This window comes from Alexandromys fortis, unplaced genomic scaffold, assembly GCF_014885135.2.
Source record: "Alexandromys fortis isolate MF-2015 unplaced genomic scaffold, M_Fortis_MF-2015_v1.1 scaffold_291, whole genome shotgun sequence".
Taxonomy (NCBI): domain Eukaryota; kingdom Metazoa; phylum Chordata; class Mammalia; order Rodentia; family Cricetidae; genus Alexandromys; species Alexandromys fortis.
The window spans coordinates 801,236-818,798 of record NW_026068163.1 but is presented as its reverse complement, the minus strand read 5'-3'; the positions used below and the strand labels follow the sequence as shown (position 1 = coordinate 818,798).

Here is a 17,563-nt window from a genome sequence, read left to right as displayed (position 1 = left end):
AGGGAGGAGAGAGAGAGAGATTGAGAGAGAAAGAGAGAGAGAGATCCTGAGTGTGAGAGAAATGTACAGTACTTGTCTTTCCGAGTCCGTTATATTTTGATTAGCCTGACGATCTCTCTGCAAACGGCGCTCCTCTTGATAGCTGAATAATACACTGTTGTGTACTTAGACCCCATTCTTTTTGCCTGTTATCTACCCCCATCCTTGCTCGCCAGGGCCTGACCCTCCTCCGTTTTCTGACTAGGTCCTCTTGCTGGAAGCCGCTGAGCAGCCTTCAGGCCCAGACAATGACCTGCCACCCCCTCAGAGCACCCCGCCAACCTGGAATGAGGACTTCTTGCCAGATGCCATTCCCATTGCGCACCCAGGGCCCCGAAGGAGAAGACCCACAGGTCCAGCTGGTGAGCAGGGCCCACAGGGGAGGAATCCGGCCAGGGAATGAGGTCAGAGTGGGAGCCCAGGGCCCCCACACGTAGGCCACACCCTGGCCTCCTGGGTCTGAATTGCTCATGTAGTGTGTTGAAACTTGAAGTAATTGCTAAGAAATGGTGGATTAAGCATAACACCAGGAGTTCACATTCTTCTTAGAACAGTGTAAGATCTGGCCAGGTCTGGTGCCATAGGTCTGTGATCCCAGCTACCTGGGAGGCTGAAGCAGGAGGATTATAAGGTTTCTTGTTTTTTTTTTTTTTTTTTTTTTTGAGACAGAGTTTCTCTGTGTATCTTTGGCTGTCTTGGAACTCACTCTGCAGACCAAGCTGGCCTCGAACTCACAGAGATCCGCCTGCCTCTGCCTCCCGAGTGCTGGGATTAAAGGCGTGCGCCACCTCTGCCCAGTTTCTATTTTTTTTCTAATTGAAATAAATTCATAAATATAGAATTCACCGTTTATCCCATTTACAGTTATGCTGAAGGGTGTAGGTATAACTTGGTGATGGGGAAGTGTCCTGGGTTCAATCCCCAGCACCCTTATGACCAACATAAAGGATCTTCTAAAAGGGTACTCAGAGGCTGGCAAGATGGCTTGGCAGGTAAAGGCACTTGCCACCAAGTCCGAGAACCTGAGTTCAGTCCTCCAGCCCCACCTGGTAGAAGGAGAGAATTGAGGAGCCAGGCATAGTGGCGCACACCTTTAATCCCAGCACTCAGGAGGCAGAGGCAGGAGGATCTCTGTGAGCTGGAAGCCAGCCTGGTCTACAGAGTGAGTTCCAGGACAGCAGGACTGTTCCACAAAGAAACCCTGTCTTGGGGGAAAATCAACTCAAATCAAATAGAACAAAACTTTAGCCGGGTGGTGGTGGCGCACGCCTTTAATCCCAACACTTGGGAGGAAGAGGCAGGCAGATCTCTGTGAGTTCGAGGCCAGCCTCGTCTGGTCTATGAAGTGAGTTCCACAACAGTCAGGGCTGTTACACGGAAAGACCCTATCTCAAAAAAAGGGGGGGGGGTATTATAAGCTTAAGGTCTGCCTGAGCCACAGAGTGAATTTAAGTCCAGCCTGGGCAACTTAGCAAAACACTACCCTGTCTCAAAGTATAAAATGTTCTTGGAGGTGTGGCTCAGTGGTAGAGCCCCTGCTTATTATGTGTGAGGTTCTGGGTTCATGTCCCAGGGTGGTAATAAACAAAAAGACAAGTCTGGAAGCATTCAGATGCTCCTAAGACACGTGGAGCCCTATAGATCCATTCTAAGCTCTGTTGTCCTGCTCCCAAGCCTTCTGTGTGCTAGAATTGCAGACCTGGGCCACCCACCATACTTGGTGCCCTTTCTGTAGATTCTCCCTGGAGTCTGAGGCTCTGCGACCAGGCAGCAGAACGGCGCTGTCGTTTGTAGCCGATAGCCGACTCGGTTGCGGTTATCAGTGCCTGCTTGTCCTGGTGTCTTTCCTGTTGCTGGATGAAACACTGAAGGAAAAGTGGCTTAGGGAAAGTGAGGGTTTGTTTCTGTCTACAGATCAGTCCATTACTGAAGGAAGTCAGGGAAGGAAGCTGAAGCAAAAACTGTGAAGAACTTTTGCTTGTTGGCTCACACTCCCAGCTCTCTCCCAGCTCACACTCCCGGCTCACACTCCCTGCTCACACTCCCAGCTCATTCCTGGCTCACTCCTGGCTCACACTCCTGGCTCACTCCCAGCTCACTCCCAGTTCACACTCCTGGCTCACCCTCAGTTCACACTCCCGGCTCACTCCCAGGCTCATGCTTACCTAGCTTTCAGACACAGACCAGACCACTCACCTTGGGTTGGCACCACCTCACAGTGTGCTGGGGCCTCCTACTTCAGTTGAGGTGAGAAGACAAACCCCACAGACAGGCCCCAGGCCAATCTTATCCAGGCAGTTCTCAGCTGAGACTGCCTTGTCAGGTGACTCAGGCTGTGTCAAGTTGACGTTTAAGCTGACTGTGGTGGACACCTGTGCTGGCTTCAGGTGTGGGGGTGTCTGTGGGGGTGGGGAGGGCAGTTAACTAGAAGGTTGATAGGGTCATTGTCTCTTGGGGTTAGTCCCTAGATATTTTCATAAATTCGTGTGTGTCCCCACACAAGGTCCATAGGAGGATGTCTGTCACTCTCCACCTTACTCCATTGAGACAGGGTCTCTAACTGAACCTGGATGTAGGCTGGAGGCCCACAAGCACCCATGGTCTCCTCATCTCTGGCACCCCACTCCAATAATGCTGGGGTTACAGCGGCAGCCAGTCAGGCCTGGCTTTATCAAGGCCTGTGAACAGCAGAGTTAACAGAGGTAACTGCCCCCACAGTTACCCAGTTTGCTGGTGATCCACAGCCGCACAAGACCCCGGGGGCATGGTTTGCTCCTCTCTTTCTCCTTCCAGCGAATCCCAGGATTCACCTCTGAGATCACACTCCTGTCCTTTATCCCATCTCCCCAAGGACACAGGCCCCAAATCTCCTTTGTGGATTGTCTCAAACTCACTGATGCGCTTGGCTGGAACTTTATCAGAGAAAGTGAAGTTCCAGCAATAACCAGAAGGTGGCAGACACTCCCTACTAATGGTGACTCCTGCCTCCGTGGCCTGAGGAAGTTCCCAGCAAGAGACACTTTAGAACACACACACACACACACACACACACACACACACACACACTGCCAGCCCAACTCTTCCTCGTGGACCAGGGTCTAATGCAATTTAAATGGTGGGCACCATGAATGACCCTTAGTTGACTTAACCATGAGACAAAGTTCCCCTGTCACCAGACTGTCCCTGAACGTTTGATTCTCCTGCCTCAGCTTCTGTAGCGCTGGGATAACTGGACCTGCACCACGGCTGCTCTCAGGCCTCTAGAACATTTCAAGAGGATAGTGCTTCAAGGCAGGAGGCCTGACCCTGCAGACCCTGCAGGGCAGCTTGGGCTCAGCTGCCACAAGCGCTGGACCTTAAGCAAGAAAGAACAGATTTGACGTGTGACAAGCTATAGCCTGGCTGTGTAGCCAGGAGCAGGAGTTTGTTCCTCTCTGCTGCTCAGTTTACTCATGTGTAAAAGGGGGGAACAAACACAGTTATTGGGATCCCAGAAGGGAAAGACAGCTTGTCAGCTCTAATGGCTGGTACACCCAGGAGGCTGGGGTGTGGCTCAGTGGTAGAGCCCCTGCCTAGAATCCCCCAGTGAGGGGCTGGGGTGGGCTCAGTGGTAGAGTCCCTGCCTAGAATCCCCCAGTGAGAGGCTGGGGTGTGGCTCAGGGGTAGAGCACCTGTTAACAGCTCATCTGAGCACATAGTCTATGTGCCCAGAGCTGGAGCCCCCATGGCACTCTGAGTCTACAGTGCGCATCCATTATTCTCTCCCCCAGGGCCTCCAGGACAGATGGGACCACCGGGGCCTGCAGGGCCCCCAGGTTCCAAAGGTGACCGGGGCCAGACAGGAGAAAAGGGACCAGTAGGACCTCCAGGTAAGGAATCTTTGTCTGCTGGAGTAAGAGACTGTGATTTGCTTTGTGCCTGAGTGGTGGTGACATTCCGTGCACCCTAATCTTGCTTGTTAGCCTCAAATCCATTGCATTTCCTATCACCCTTCTCCCTCTCCAATCTTGGGGTACCACAGGACAAAATTCTACAAGGGCCTTTAGGGTGGGGTGGGGCTGCTAAGGACTAGGGGTTTGTCCCAAGCACCCGAAACATAACTCAGGAATCCGATGATCCCCTGAGTGCTGCAGAACCCCAGCCCCTGCTCAGAACTGGCCCACCCTCAGTCCTTGCTCCAGAGCTCAACTCCTCTAGAGTCCTGATCCCACTTCTTCAAATGCTATCACGTCTGTCCTCTGCTGTCCCTGTGTCCCCTACCTGGAAGGGGAACCCCTCTCATTAACCCTCCTTTGGTGCAGAGGCCTGTCACTGAGTGCCCAAATGACCCCGGCCACTCCTCTGCCCTTTCAGGCCTTCGGTTACCTGTCTGTGACGTCACACTGGTCAGTCTCACCTAACCCTTTGCTCTGCATTGTAGGTCTCCTGGGGCCACCGGGACCACGCGGGCTCCCTGGAGAGATGGGCCGCCCTGGTCCACCAGGCCCTCCTGGCCCAGCAGGCAGTCCCAGCCTCTTGCCAAACAGCCCCCAAGGCGTCCTGTATTCCCTGCAGCCACCCACAGACAAGGAGAGTGAGTGCTGGGTGCCGGGGTGGGAGGGACCGGCTGAGCTACGTTGTCTGTTGGGGAAAACTAGATTTTCCCTAGGGATCCTAGAGAAGCTGGGAGCCCACCATGGTGGGGATCAGCCAGGAAATGAGACTTTGTTCTGAAGGAGGACTGCCTGAGAAAATGGCGTGGCCTCCAACCCTGCTCTGGGCCTCAAGGCTCACCTGACTGGGTCTGACGCATCCCACTTACAACTGTAATAGGCTCTATTCGCTGGCAAGGTGACCCCACATCGGACACACCCTGTCACGTTTCCTTCTAAGGTCTCATCACAGTGAGACTCCCTACAGTGTTGACTGAGCACAAAATGTGACGAAATAGATCTACGTGGTCTCTAGGGACCTCGGGGTGGCTGTGGGCCAAAGAGTACAAAACATACCAGCTTTATGAGGACACAGCCCAAAGGGGTCAAAGACTCTGAGTCTAAGGGACTACTTTGAGGGTGGGAGTTTGCTACTCTGAAAGGAACAGCAAGCTTGAATAGGGACCAAACACTAACCCAAAACCTAAGCCTAACTATAGCCCTGTCCCTAACCCAAATGATACCCTGGCCCTAATGTTAACCCTAACCCCAACCCTAAACCTAGCCCTAACCATAACCATAACTCTAACCGTAACCGTAACCTTTTGAAATAGGAGCGGCGGGGCTGCGTCCCCAGCACCCCAGCCGCCTGCTAGCTTATGCCCGAAATAACAACACACAAACTGTATTCATTTAAAGACTGCTTGGCCCATTTCTATCTAGCCTCTTCTAGGCTAATTCTCACATATTAATTTAGCCCATTTCTAATAATGTGTGTAAGCACCCCAAGGTGCACTTACCGGGAAGATTCTAGCCTACGTCCATCCTGGGTCAGAGTTTCATCGCATGTGTCTCTGAGAGGAGCTATCGTGTCTACCCAGGAGAGCTGAACATGGTGTCTCTGCTCCAGAGCACAGAGCTGTCGGGTCTGAGCTCACTTCCTCTTCCTCCCAGCATCCTGTTCTGTTTACTCCTCCCACCTATGTTTTAACATATCAGGGCAAGCAGTTTCTTTATTTAATTGACCTTCCTCCATCAGTAACCATAACCATGATCATAACCATAACTCTAACCCTAACCCCTGGGGTTATTTTAAAATCTTGGAGAAGCTGGGCATGATATCACAAACCTAAATTCCTGCTCTTGGGAAGCTGAGGCAGGACAATTACTGTTAGCTTTAAGCCAATCTGGAATACATAACAAACTCAAGGCCTGTCTGAGCTACACAGGGAAACCCTGTCTCAAAAGAAAAAAATTAAGTGTATTTTTAAAAAAAATTAGGGCTGGGGCACATGGCTCAATGGTGGAGCACCTGCCTAGAATCCCCCAGTGAGGGGCTGGGGTGTGGCTCAGTGATAGAACACCTGTCTAGAATCCCCCAGTGAGGGGCTGGGGTGTGGCTCAGTGGCAGAGCATCTATGTAGTATGCATGAGACATGGGACTCAATCTCCAGTACCACATAAATAAATAAACGATTGCATCAGAAGAGGAGCAATCTAAAGTAAGCTTACTATATTTACTTATCAGTAGGGGCGTGCCACTGTTCACGTGTAGAGGTCATAGGACGGACCACTTCTAGAAGTCAGTGCTCTCCACCCACCATGTGGGTCCTGGGGCTCAAACTCTGGTCTTCAGGCTTGGTGGCAGATGCCTTTACCCGCTGAGCCATCGTGCCAGTTCCCAAAGTGAAATCCCAGAGAAGAGGACGGGTATGGTCCGTGACTGACAGTGTGGTATGGAGTTCATGTTAGCTGTCACAGGAAGGGAATAGGGGAGACCCCTGTTCATCCCCAATACACGTAACACAAACCTCATCTCGGCACTGATAACTTCCTGCATCCAGGCCTCAGTTTCCCCAGTTGTAAAGCCATGCTCCCTAAGGAAGCCACTCTGGAGGTTGAAACACACAGTCCCTGAGTGCTTACAGTCAGAGTTGGGCTTGTCCCCAAGGCCAGACGGGAGTCTAGGTGGGTTCAGAGGGTCCCAGGAGGATCAAGGCCAGTTCTGACTTACGTCTGTAGCCCGGGCTTCCTTGAAGAAATGCCCCTAGTTAGGGAACAGGCAGATGTGTTGAGGAGCAGGTAATGATCATAATGGCCACTAAAATATACCCACAAGCCACGAGGAGCCCAACAGAGGATCCGCTCTGATGTACATGTTTGCACGCATGTGTGTGTACATGCGTGAACATGTGTATGTGCTATGTATGTGTTTGTGCAGGTGTGTACCTGTGTGTGTAAAGGGCAAAGGTTGAGCTGAGTGCCTCCCACCATTGCTCTCCACGTTATTATTAGAGACAGGGTCTCCTACTGCACGTGGAGCGTGCTGATTGGGCAGTCAACAAAGCTGGTGTTTCCAGGCCCCAGTGTTGAGACTGCAGGCAGGTGCTACCGCCCCCAGCTTTTATATGGGTGCTGGGGATTCAAACTCGGGTCTTCAAGCTTGTGTGACAGGTGCTCTAACCACTGATCCACTTCCCCACCCCTAACCCTGACTGCTTCTGAGCAATATATGCAGTGTGTCCCTTCATACACGGTGTGTGTGTGTGTGTGTGTGTGTGTGTGTGTGTGTGTGTTGTGCTGGACTCAGCTCTGGGGAGCCCACTAACCCCTCAGACTTGGCCTCCAGATTGACCACCTTCACCCCACCCGATCACTGATCATGTGACTCTCTCTGCAGATGGAGACTCCCAGCTGAACCCTGCTGTGGTTGACACAGTACTGACAGGTGTCCCAGGTCCCCGGGGTCCCCCTGGCCCCCCTGGTGAGTGGATTGAAGATTCCTTCTTGGGCTCGTTCTGAGAACAAAGGTCTTTTTCCTACTTTATCTATTTATTTGTTGAGACAAGGTAACATGTAGCCCAGGCTGGCCTCCCATTCTCTGTGTGACCAAGGATAACGTTTGAATTCCAATCCTCCTGCCTCTAGCTCCCAAGTTCTGGGATTGCTGAAGTAGCCCCACTCCACCTGGTTTGTGTTATGCTAGGAACCCACCCAGTCAAGCACACTACCTAGCTTCATCCTTAGTACTGAGCCTAGGGGTCGTGGGGCAACTGAAGGGCAGTTGGGCGGTCTATGTCCCATCCTTCTCGGACCCTCTGTGTGCACAGAGGTACATGTGTGTGCCCCACGGGTTCCGTAAGTGGACAGACCAGCAATGCAGGTGGCCACTGCCTCCCTGCTCCCCTCTGTTCTAGGAACAGGGACTACGGCTCAGTGGTAGAGTTCAGAGCTCAGCATACACAAGGATCTGAGTTCCCTCCCCATGCTTCTGTAAAACGGAAGAAAGCGATGGTGAGAGACAGATTTGGAAAGAAGATGAATGAGTCCATACAGAAGGCTACATTTGAGAGCGGGGAGGAAGCCGATTCATGGGGTACCGAGGACTCTGGGTGACATGCCACGTCCCTGGCATGTTTGGGATACAAGGACAGCACTTGTTTTGTAACTAGGCTGTGGTCTGGGAAGTGTGCTCCTGAGAGTGGCCACATTGGCACACTCTGGTTAGGGCTCCGTGGGGCTTGGGAAGTGCAAGTCTGTGGGGGGAGGATAGGCATGGAGCCCTTGATGGCCATGAGCCGGAGCTGGCTCACAGCAAAGATATGTGGAGATTGAAGGGGAGAAGTCCTGGGCTTCCTCTTAGCCAGTGCTGCCTAGGAGAACCAGGAAAGACTAATAGGGAGCTTGCTCATCAGTTGATGGGAAGAAACAGCAACAGTGGAACTTTCCGGAAGGGCCTGACTTGGGACTTGGGAGTGGTGCAGTTTCTAGCCAGTTGCTCTGACAAACACTGTGCATGGTCAAAAGCAGCTTAGGGGAGGACAAGTTTATTTCAGCTTACGGAACACAGTCTGTCATAGAAGGAAGCCAGGGCAGGAACCGTGGAAGAATGCTACTTATTGGCTCCCTCACAGGTTCGGGCTTGCACAGCAGGGACCACCTGCCTAGGGGGTGGTGCCACCCACAATAGGCTTGGCTCTCAACTAACAATCAAGACAATCTCCTAGACAGGCCCACACACCATTCTAATTTGAGACGATCCCTCAGCTGGGGCATCTCCTCTCAGATGATTCTCAATATGACTGTCGAGTTAACAAGTCTATTCAAAATGGGCAGGGTGGGTGCTCATGGTAACCAAGGCGAAATGGATGGGGCTTCAGAGGGGCTGGTTCTAGGTTTCCAAATTGGCAGAAGACTGACAGACTGGGCTGGGACGTTGTGAGTGAGCTCCCTGCTCAGTCTCCAGGTCTCAGGATTGGGGTGACCAGGTGGGTTAGGAAGGGAAGGAGATGGGTGGATGGAGGTGGGCCTCTGAGAGCTGAGGGTGGGAGGGGTATGGAGAATCTGAGCCTTTTCTGATATTCACCAAATATTCATTTGCGACTAGTGGGCAGGGGGAAGACCCAGGACAAGGTCAGAATGCTGGGAATGTCCCTGTTCAGATCTGGTGGGGAAGCAGTGAGCTTTTCTGTCCTTAAGTGTTCACCAATGACTCTGCCCACAGGTCCCCCAGGACCACATGGTCCTCCAGGACCTCCAGGAGCACCTGGATCCCAGGTAAGGACTCAGCCATTTCTAGTGTAGTACAGGGGATAACCTGCAGCGTTAATGTCCCAGTGTGGTACAGCTCCCATTCTTTTGATGAGCTCAGTCCCAGAGAGCTTAGATGTTGCTGGAAGCCACATAGACATTCTCAGCAGTGATGCCTGAACCCTTGTTTCTATTGGAGATCACCTATTGGAGAGGAAGCAAGGCCCTAAGCCTAGAATTGCTCTGCCTCTCCAGTCATGTGGTCCATCAGTTTAGAGACGGGAATACAAGTGCTGATGCCCTGATCTAGGGACAAGGCTGGTGGTGAAAGGAGAGTGGGTTGTGAGACCAGGTGAGGTGTCCAGGTCTTAATCTCTGTGAAGGTTTCTGTCATACGGGTGGAACTGATTGAGCCGGGAATGATTTCTTATGCAATTGTTTACATTTCTAGAAGGTCCCTCTGGCTCACTGTATGAGTGTGGGAGCTAGGGTTCCAACTTGGTGAAAGGTTGAGGAGTACATTGTAATCGCCAGGAGACAGCTCCATATTTAAGCTCTGGGTTCAGCACATGTAAACGCTGGATCTGCACATATAAGGCCATTCCCGCCTTGGCCACTTGTAGGTTTTTCTGCCCAAGTGCCAGGTCACCTGTTTCCCTCCTCTGCTTAATAGTCACGCTTGGCATTGATTTACTGTATAAGAGATTAGATCAAAAGCTTGCTCGAGACTCAGTGTCAGACTTCTGCTGTGGATGGGTTGCAGACACAGTCAGGTCCCAAGTTTGAACTTCTAGCTTCCTCTTCTGCTGGGAACCAGTAGAGGTGGGGCCAGAGGCAGAAAACATCGAAGGCAGGAGAGCCCCACTGACCTTTTATTCCAGGGACTGATAGATGAGTGGGTTGTGGCAAGGTCATCTGTAAGTATGGGCTGGGCACTGGGAAATTGGGAGCCATGTCTGTGCTCAACCCCATAGTGTCCTTACACATAGGCTTGTCTGTCCCAGCTAGGAGAGGGTTTGGAGGGCAAGAACCAGGTACAGCCTGAGCTGCCCCAACAGAAAAGGGGTGACTTCGAGATCACCAGGGACTCCTGCCAGGGACTGTGGCAAGAGTGGAAATGACCTAAAGTTTGGACTTGTCCTGGGAAGGTCTAGTCACAGCTGACCTGGATTAATATGCCAAGTCGTCTGGAGTTGTGCAGCATAAGGCCATAGATTCATGATCTGTATGCCTGGGAAGATCTCTGGTTCTCTGAACCTCCCAGAGCCTGGTGCTTAGACAGCTGGCCTCCATGACCCTTCTCAAACACAAGAATTTATGGGTCTCAGCTCTAGTCTCCAAGGCCAAAGAGACTGATATCAGGGTCAGGGGGTGGAGGATGGTCTCTGCTGAATACCTACTGTGTGCTGATACACACAGTATCAGGGAGTAGCTTTCATCATGTATTTAAGCCTCACTACCTGCTATCCATACTATACTTTATTATACTGATTTATCAGAACTGGCAGGTGAGGCTCAGAGAGATTAAATGATTTCCCCCAAAGTCACACAGCTGCACAATAGTACTGCTGGAATTTTGGACTCAGAAGTGTCAGCCTCCAAAACTTAACTTCTCCTGTGCCTCTGCCTAGTGAAAAAATGGCAGCAACAGCTTTGGCAACACTTCTAGAATCCAGGCTAGTTTAAGCTACTGCTTAGTGTTAATCTGCTCCACCCCCTTTATAGCAGTAAGATGGGTATCATTATTAATCATCTTTAGCAGTGAGCAATGGAGGCACAGAGAGGTTAAGCAACCCTCTCAAAGTCACAAAGTAGTCATTGGCCATGTATATGCTATGCTATGAGGCTAGTCTTACTGGTTCCATTTAATAGACAGAGAAACAGAGCCCAGAAGCAAAGGCGATTTAATGAACACCCACAAGAGCTAACACATGAGTTCTCCAAGTCCGCCATTTCAGATCCAATACACGTCTGTATGATGGGCTGCACAAGTAATGTCCTGATGTATGCCCTCCCTCCCTTGTCTCACCCCAGACTGTCTGTCTTCAGTCTCTGCATGTCACCCAATATCTTGACCATGAGACTTGCTTCCTAGGGTGAGCCCAGTGTGAAGGAAGGAGAAGAGGACAAAGCCACTGCTGCAGAGGTAACTGCGCCTGTTGGCAGTGTCTTCTGTTGTGGGTGGAATTTTCCATCCTGTCAGCCAGCTCCCAAATAACCACACAGAGACTTACTAATTATACATGTTTGGATAGCTTAGGCTTGTTACTAACTAGTTCTTACTGCTTAAATTAACCTATACTTCTTATCTATGTTCTACCATGTTCTGGTGGTACCTTTTTTCAGCCCAGCATGTTCATCTTTCTTCTTCCTGTGTCTCCTCGCAACTCCACCCTTCTTCATCCCAGCATTCCCTCAGTCTGATCTCCTGACCAACTGGCCTGGCTATTGGCCAGTTGGCGCTTTATTAAACCAATGATAGCTACACATCTTCACAGTGTACAAAAGGATTATTCCACAGCACCCTGTACTAGAGATTAAGCTGGGCGCCCCAAGGCCAGACCTGGGCTGGGTACTGGCTGCTGAGGACAGAATCTCTCTTAGCCCCCAGGTAATTCCAGCCCAACAAGGTGACAGTGTGAACAGTCTTGCAACTGTGGGCATGCCACAGCTGGGGCAGCTGACCCTGCGGTCTGGCAGGGGAGGAGCCTTCTCAGGAGTGGCTGGCGGACGTGAGGCATGACAGGTGGAGGAAGGGGCTTCAACTTCAGATCCTAATGAGGGATGATGGGAGCAAGAAAAGCCTGGGGCAAGCAAGAGAAAACTGGGCCAAGAGCTTGGAGGTGGAGAAAAGGGAACTAGGGTGCCGGGGTCCCCAGGGGAAGCTGTAAAAGCAGGGCTGGGAATGTGGCTCAGTTGGTAGAGTGCTTGCCCAGCAGGGATGAAGTTCAAGGTTGTCCTCAGCCAGCATGGGGACCTTGGGAGGTGGAAGTACAGTGGGGTGGGGGTCAAGAAACAAATAAATGACAACAGCAAAAATCGGCTGGGAAGGGAAGTGCCTGCTGAGGGCTTCCAGTTGTGTGGAAGGGATGAGCCCGGGGAGCTGGAGCAGGGTAGAGGTTGAGCCAGGGCATGGGGAGTGGGATAGGAGCTTTGGGAAATTATCGCTGTACTTAAGGAATGGGAGGCCCTGGTGCTCAGGAGACTGAAACAGAAGAGACATGGGTTCAAGGCTAGCCTGGGCTACATAATGAGACCTCATCTAAAAAATACAATGAAACAAAGCACATGAGGAAGGGCAGAAAAAGGGAAATCAGATGAGAGAGGAAGCAGCAGAAAGATGGGAGAAGGGGGAAGAGGAGAGGGAGAGAGGTGAGGGGAAGGACAGGGAGAAAGGGGGAAAGGAAAAGAGAGAGGAAGGAAGGAAAGGAAGGGGGAGGGAGGAGAGGGGAAGGAGGGGAGGGGAAGAAGGACATCTTGTCTGGAGCTCAGAGAAACCCTGAAGACCCCATCCCTCACCCAGAGCCCCTCCCCGGCTAAGAGACATGGACCCTGCCCATAGCTGCCTGTTTCCTACTGGGGACTTCACTCTTACCAACCAGTGAACTCTCTCTGACTCTGAGTGGAATCGCAGGTCTGCCGTGTTCCACAGGCAGAGCCACACAGCCGCCCTGACTCCAGCTCAGGAATGGCAGCCTTGCCCCTTGGCCACCTGGTTTGCTTGGCCTTGGTGTCCGTCTTCTCAAGGGCAGCAGCTTACCTGGGCACGGTCAGGTATCTCCACACACAAAGCCACGAGGAATGAAGTTCTGGCTATGTACTGGCATTAGCTCCTACCAGCACTCTGGGGAGGCTTCACTGGCTTGGCTCAGCCTGCTCCACAACGCTGATGTGGCCAACGCTCTCGGGTGGACAGTCCAGGCAGGCACTGTCACTTTCTCTACCTGTAGGCCCGGAGTTGCATGTTCTCGCCTCTTGGTGTTTTCTGGAAGATGATGTCCTAGTTAGAGTTCTGTTGCTGTGATAAACATTGTGACCGAAGCAACTCGGGGAGGAAAGGGTTCGTTTGGATTTCAGATTACAGTCTTTCATCAGGGAAGCCAAAGCTTGTAAGAGTTCTTCGCATACCCGGGCTAAAAGCAATCCAATAGTGTGTCCAATATTTGCAAAAGTTTTCTCCCATTTATGAGTAAGTTTTCATTTTAACAGCATCCCTCATCAGGGAAGAATATCTCGTTTAAGGCACTTGATTGGTCTTTGTTCCCAGTCATTGTTTATATGTTAAGTGCTACATCAAAGAAGCCACCACCTAACACAAGGTTACAATTACCCACACCTACATTTCCTTCTAAAGGCTTTATGGCTTGGGCTCCTGCATTTAGCTGCACGACCTTTCTGAGATGATCTTTTATGTGGTGGGAGGCAGAGGGCTGCTGGAGCTCCAGCCGTGGTTCTCGAGAACACGGGACAAGTCCAAGCTGGACAGACGGCTCGGCCGTTCATACATGCTGTTCGTCTGTTTGCTTTCTACTGCTGAGATAAACGTCGTGACAGAAAGCGGTGTGGAGAGGAAAGGGGCGTTTCAGCTTACAGTCTATCATCAGGGGAAGACGAGGCAGAGACTCAGGGTAGGAAGCTGGAGGCAGGAACTGATGCAGAAGCCATGGAAGAGTGCCGCGTAGGGGCTTGCTTCCCGCAGATTCCTCAGCTGGCTTTCTGATACAGTCCAGGACCACCTGCCCAGGGGATGGCACCACCCACAGTGGACTGTGCCCTCCCACATCGATCAGAAACCAAGAAAATGCCCCATGGGTTGGTCTAGAAGCCAATCTGATGGGGGCATTGTCTCAACTGAGTGTACTTCCTCCAGATAACTCCATCTTGTGCCAGACTAACAAACAGCATCATCATAGGGCACGCTGGGAAGGAGCCCTTAGAAAACCACGGCAGGAGAAGAACTTAGGCTTGAGCCCATTGGGTCTAGAGTTGAAGCCCCAGTCGGCGCCATTCATGCTGTGTCGCTATGGGGATGCCGGCTGACTGGGTTTTGGGTTGGTCATTGGTAAACCCTGTTTGGAGCACCAGCCTGGGACGCAGCCGATGCTTGGCTCCGATGTCTATTTGTAATGGTGTGGACATTGCAGAAGAGGCAGGGCTGTGAGGAATGTCCACTGTGTCTGCATAGCCTCTGCTCCTGTCCCACCCCAGCCTGACTGAGACCCTGAACTTGGCTTTTCATCCGCACCAGGGTGAGGGTGTGCAGCAGCTCCGAGAAGCCCTGAAGATCCTGGCAGAGAGGGTCCTCATCCTGGAACACATGATTGGGGTCCACGGTGAGTAGCATGCAGGCCTCCCACTTTCCCATGACCTACTGACCTCCTGGGGGCTGCTAAAGCTGTGTGGTCCCCTGATTTCAGGGACTCCGCCATGTTAATGCCAGATGGCCCGCACTAAACCCCTCTGCTCCTGTCCCTCGTCTGCTCAAGGACATTCAGTGTCAAAACCCACTCCCCGGCCTCACAGGGGATGGCCAGCCACGCCTATGCAAGCCAGGCTGCCTCCCACCTCTATGGCTTGCCCAGGCCAGTCCCTCCACCTGCTGACCACTGACTACATCAGAATGTGGTGAAGCTGTCCTGAGTCCTCCTCTTTGTCCTAATCGTCCTGGTCACCATGAAAGGAGTTTCCCCCGCATCTTCCTGGGGAGTCCTTATCTAAGCTGGGGGTGGCTGGTTCCTCGGCGGGGTCTGAAGCTCAGGCCACGTGCTGTTGGTTAAAGCATAAGCGGGCGGGTGACTCGAGAGGTGGTGACCGGAGGGACAAACAGACGTGAGGGTGACTAGGAGGGGGGGTGGATGAAGGGATGGATGCGGGCGCGAGGAGGTGGATCAAGGGGTGCACAGGGGGTGAGCACGTGCATCAGTGGGAGAGTGAATGAGCCTGACTACAGGGGTGAATGAATGGGAAAGAAAGGGAGGGAAGCTGAATGGGGAAAGTGTATGTATGAATGGTGAGTAAATTAATAGGTGAATGCGTGCGTGTGTGTGTGTGTGTGTGTGTGTGTGTGTGCTGCTGCTGCTGAATGAACAAGTCAGTGACTGCGTTTGTTAGTGAATGAGTGAGCGAGGCCTACTTGCCTCCTCTCACTGGGCTTGCCCAGGCTCTGGGGGCAGAGCCTGCTGGGTAAACTGAGGCTGACTCGAACACCCCTGCTGCCCTCCTTCCAGATCCCCTGGCCTCCCCTGAAGGAGGCTCTGGGCAGGACGCGGCCCTGAGAGCCAATCTCAAGATGAAGCGGGGAGGCCCTCAACCTGATGGCATCCTGGCTGCCCTGCTGGGCCCTGACCCTGCACAAAAGAGTGTGGACCGTGCTGGCGACAGGAAGTAAAGAACAAGCCCAGCCCTGGGGCTCAACAGCTGCCGCACCCTGAAGACGGCCCACGTGGGGCTGGGCATCAGGCAGGGACGATTGTGAAAGACACTGGGAGCCAGGGGTCCGTGGGGACAGATGCTGCCTCCAAGGGGCAAGGCCCAGTGCAGACTAACACCCTGACAGGACCTTTCTTTGCCCCTGTCCCCTCCCTCCCACTCCCGGCTGGAGACGGGGTCTGGGTGGGCTGGATGGCAGGCAGGAGAATAATCATGATTCTCAATGGCTGAGCCCCCCCCCCCCCCCGCTCCATTAGGGGCCAGGGCCAGCCCAGGTGCTTTCCCTATACTGTCTCATTTAACCCTTAAAAGGTAGGTCTGTGAGACCCACTCAGCGTGGGGACCAAGGTGTGGAGAGTACGCATGACCAGATCCTGGATATCAGTGGGGGCGGGTATGGTATCGCTGTTGCCGAAGCCATGACTTACGGCCCTGGCTAGCTTCTCCCCCTCTTCATGAGGTGCGTGGCCCAGGGCACTCCTGAGGCAGCGGGGCTGCAGGGAGGCAGGGCCACCTGAGAAGACACAGGGCACCCCAGGTCTTTGGACCTGCCCCTCTTCTTCCGGTCTCTTCCTAGATCTGGGGACAAGGGGCAGCTTCCAAGTGGACTTGGGGACCAAGAGATAGGGTCCTTGGGGCTGAGAGAAGCAGAGGCTTTTGAATTTGATTGGCGGTGCTCCCTCCTGTTTCCCAGGCTTGCTGAGCTTACTGGCCCTCGCCTGTGTTCCCCCATGGAGAAGGAGAGAGCATTTAATGGGACTGTCCATCCAGGGTAGGGCCTACAGCCTCCATCACTCTCAGTCTTTCATGGAACTCTCTAGAGCCTTCTGCGTGGGTGGAACGCAAGCCCATGTCCCCTTAACCGAGAATCAAGCTGCCTATATCCTAGGCTCGCTAGAGGCCATGCCTTGGGGCTGGGTCCTAGCAGAGCTGGTTCACAGCACTGAAGGCCTCTCTGGCTTGTGCTGGCTTCTTATGACCCACCTACCCTGGTGCTCCTCCCACCGGGCCACAACCCCTTATACTCAGAGAGCAGAAGGCCTGGAACCACCCTCAGGTATGTCTCCCTGCCTGGCAGGAGTGACCATCCCTAAAGATCTTGGTGCTTACGCAAGGCTGTGTCCTTGTCCCCCTGGGCCCTGTTGGCTATCCTTGGGCTCTTCTCTGTCCCTACCAAGAGGTGATCTGAGACCTGTGATGTTATTTCAAATAAAGGTGCTCTCCCCACTGTGGCCTTCCTGTGACTTGGCAGCTGTCGGGAGGCTGGACCTTCACCCAGCCAGAGAACTGATGAACAACTGTATCCAGCTCTGGGGTGACTTTAAGGTTTCTGGGGCAGAGGAACCCAAGAATTCAGCTAGAAGAGGAAAGGGAACCCTCAGAAATAGCTGTTTGGAGTACTTGAGATGGCTTGGTCGGTGAAAGCACTTGCTACCAAGCCTGGCGACTTGAGTGCAGCCCCCAGGACCCACGTGGCAGGCGAGAACTGGCTCCTGCAAGTTGTCCTCTGACCTCCACGTGTGCCCCTACACACAAATGAATAAATAATCTATATTTTTAAGATGGGGCTGGAGAGATGTCTCGGCACCTAAGATGGTTTTCTGTCCTTGCAAGAGGATCCAAGGTCCGTGTGTGGCACCCACCTTGGGCAGCTCACAACCTCCTGAAACTCCAGTTCTAGGGTGTCCAGTGCCCTCTTCTGGCCTCTGCAGTGAGCCACACATACAGACACTCGGTGTGCATGAGTACACATAAATAAAAAAATAATTTTAAAAGAAGGAAGAGAAAAGGTTGGCCACTCTTTTCAGCAAGGCTGACTTTAAACTAATTTGCACCCCAGCCCTGCAAGGCAAAGAGTTGTAGTTTGTTTTTGTTTTTGTTTTTGTTTTTTTTTTTTTGAGACAGGATCTCACTATGAAGACCTGACTGACGGA

General features: G+C 52.5%; 1 protein-coding gene across 2 annotated transcripts in view; it reads left to right on the top strand.

The window, feature by feature from the left end:
* The window catches only part of Col26a1 (collagen type XXVI alpha 1 chain), a 150,168-nt gene extending 133,287 nt beyond the window's left edge, over window positions 1-16,881 (top strand). Inside the window, exons 5-12 of one of the 2 annotated variants that reach the window (XM_050127874.1) lie at window positions 245-401; window positions 3,810-3,908; window positions 4,460-4,612; window positions 7,351-7,434; window positions 9,175-9,227; window positions 11,296-11,346; window positions 14,449-14,533; window positions 15,428-16,881. In XM_050127874.1, coding sequence (XP_049983831.1) covers window positions 245-401; window positions 3,810-3,908; window positions 4,460-4,612; window positions 7,351-7,434; window positions 9,175-9,227; window positions 11,296-11,346; window positions 14,449-14,533; window positions 15,428-15,588 — 843 coding nt within the window. In that variant the 3' untranslated portion in view covers window positions 15,589-16,881. The remainder of the gene's footprint in view (window positions 1-244; window positions 402-3,809; window positions 3,909-4,459; window positions 4,613-7,350; window positions 7,435-9,174; window positions 9,228-11,295; window positions 11,347-14,448; window positions 14,534-15,427) is intronic. The other variant, XM_050127875.1, reaches the window with a different exon arrangement.
* Window positions 16,882-17,563: the final 682 nt, after the last annotated feature.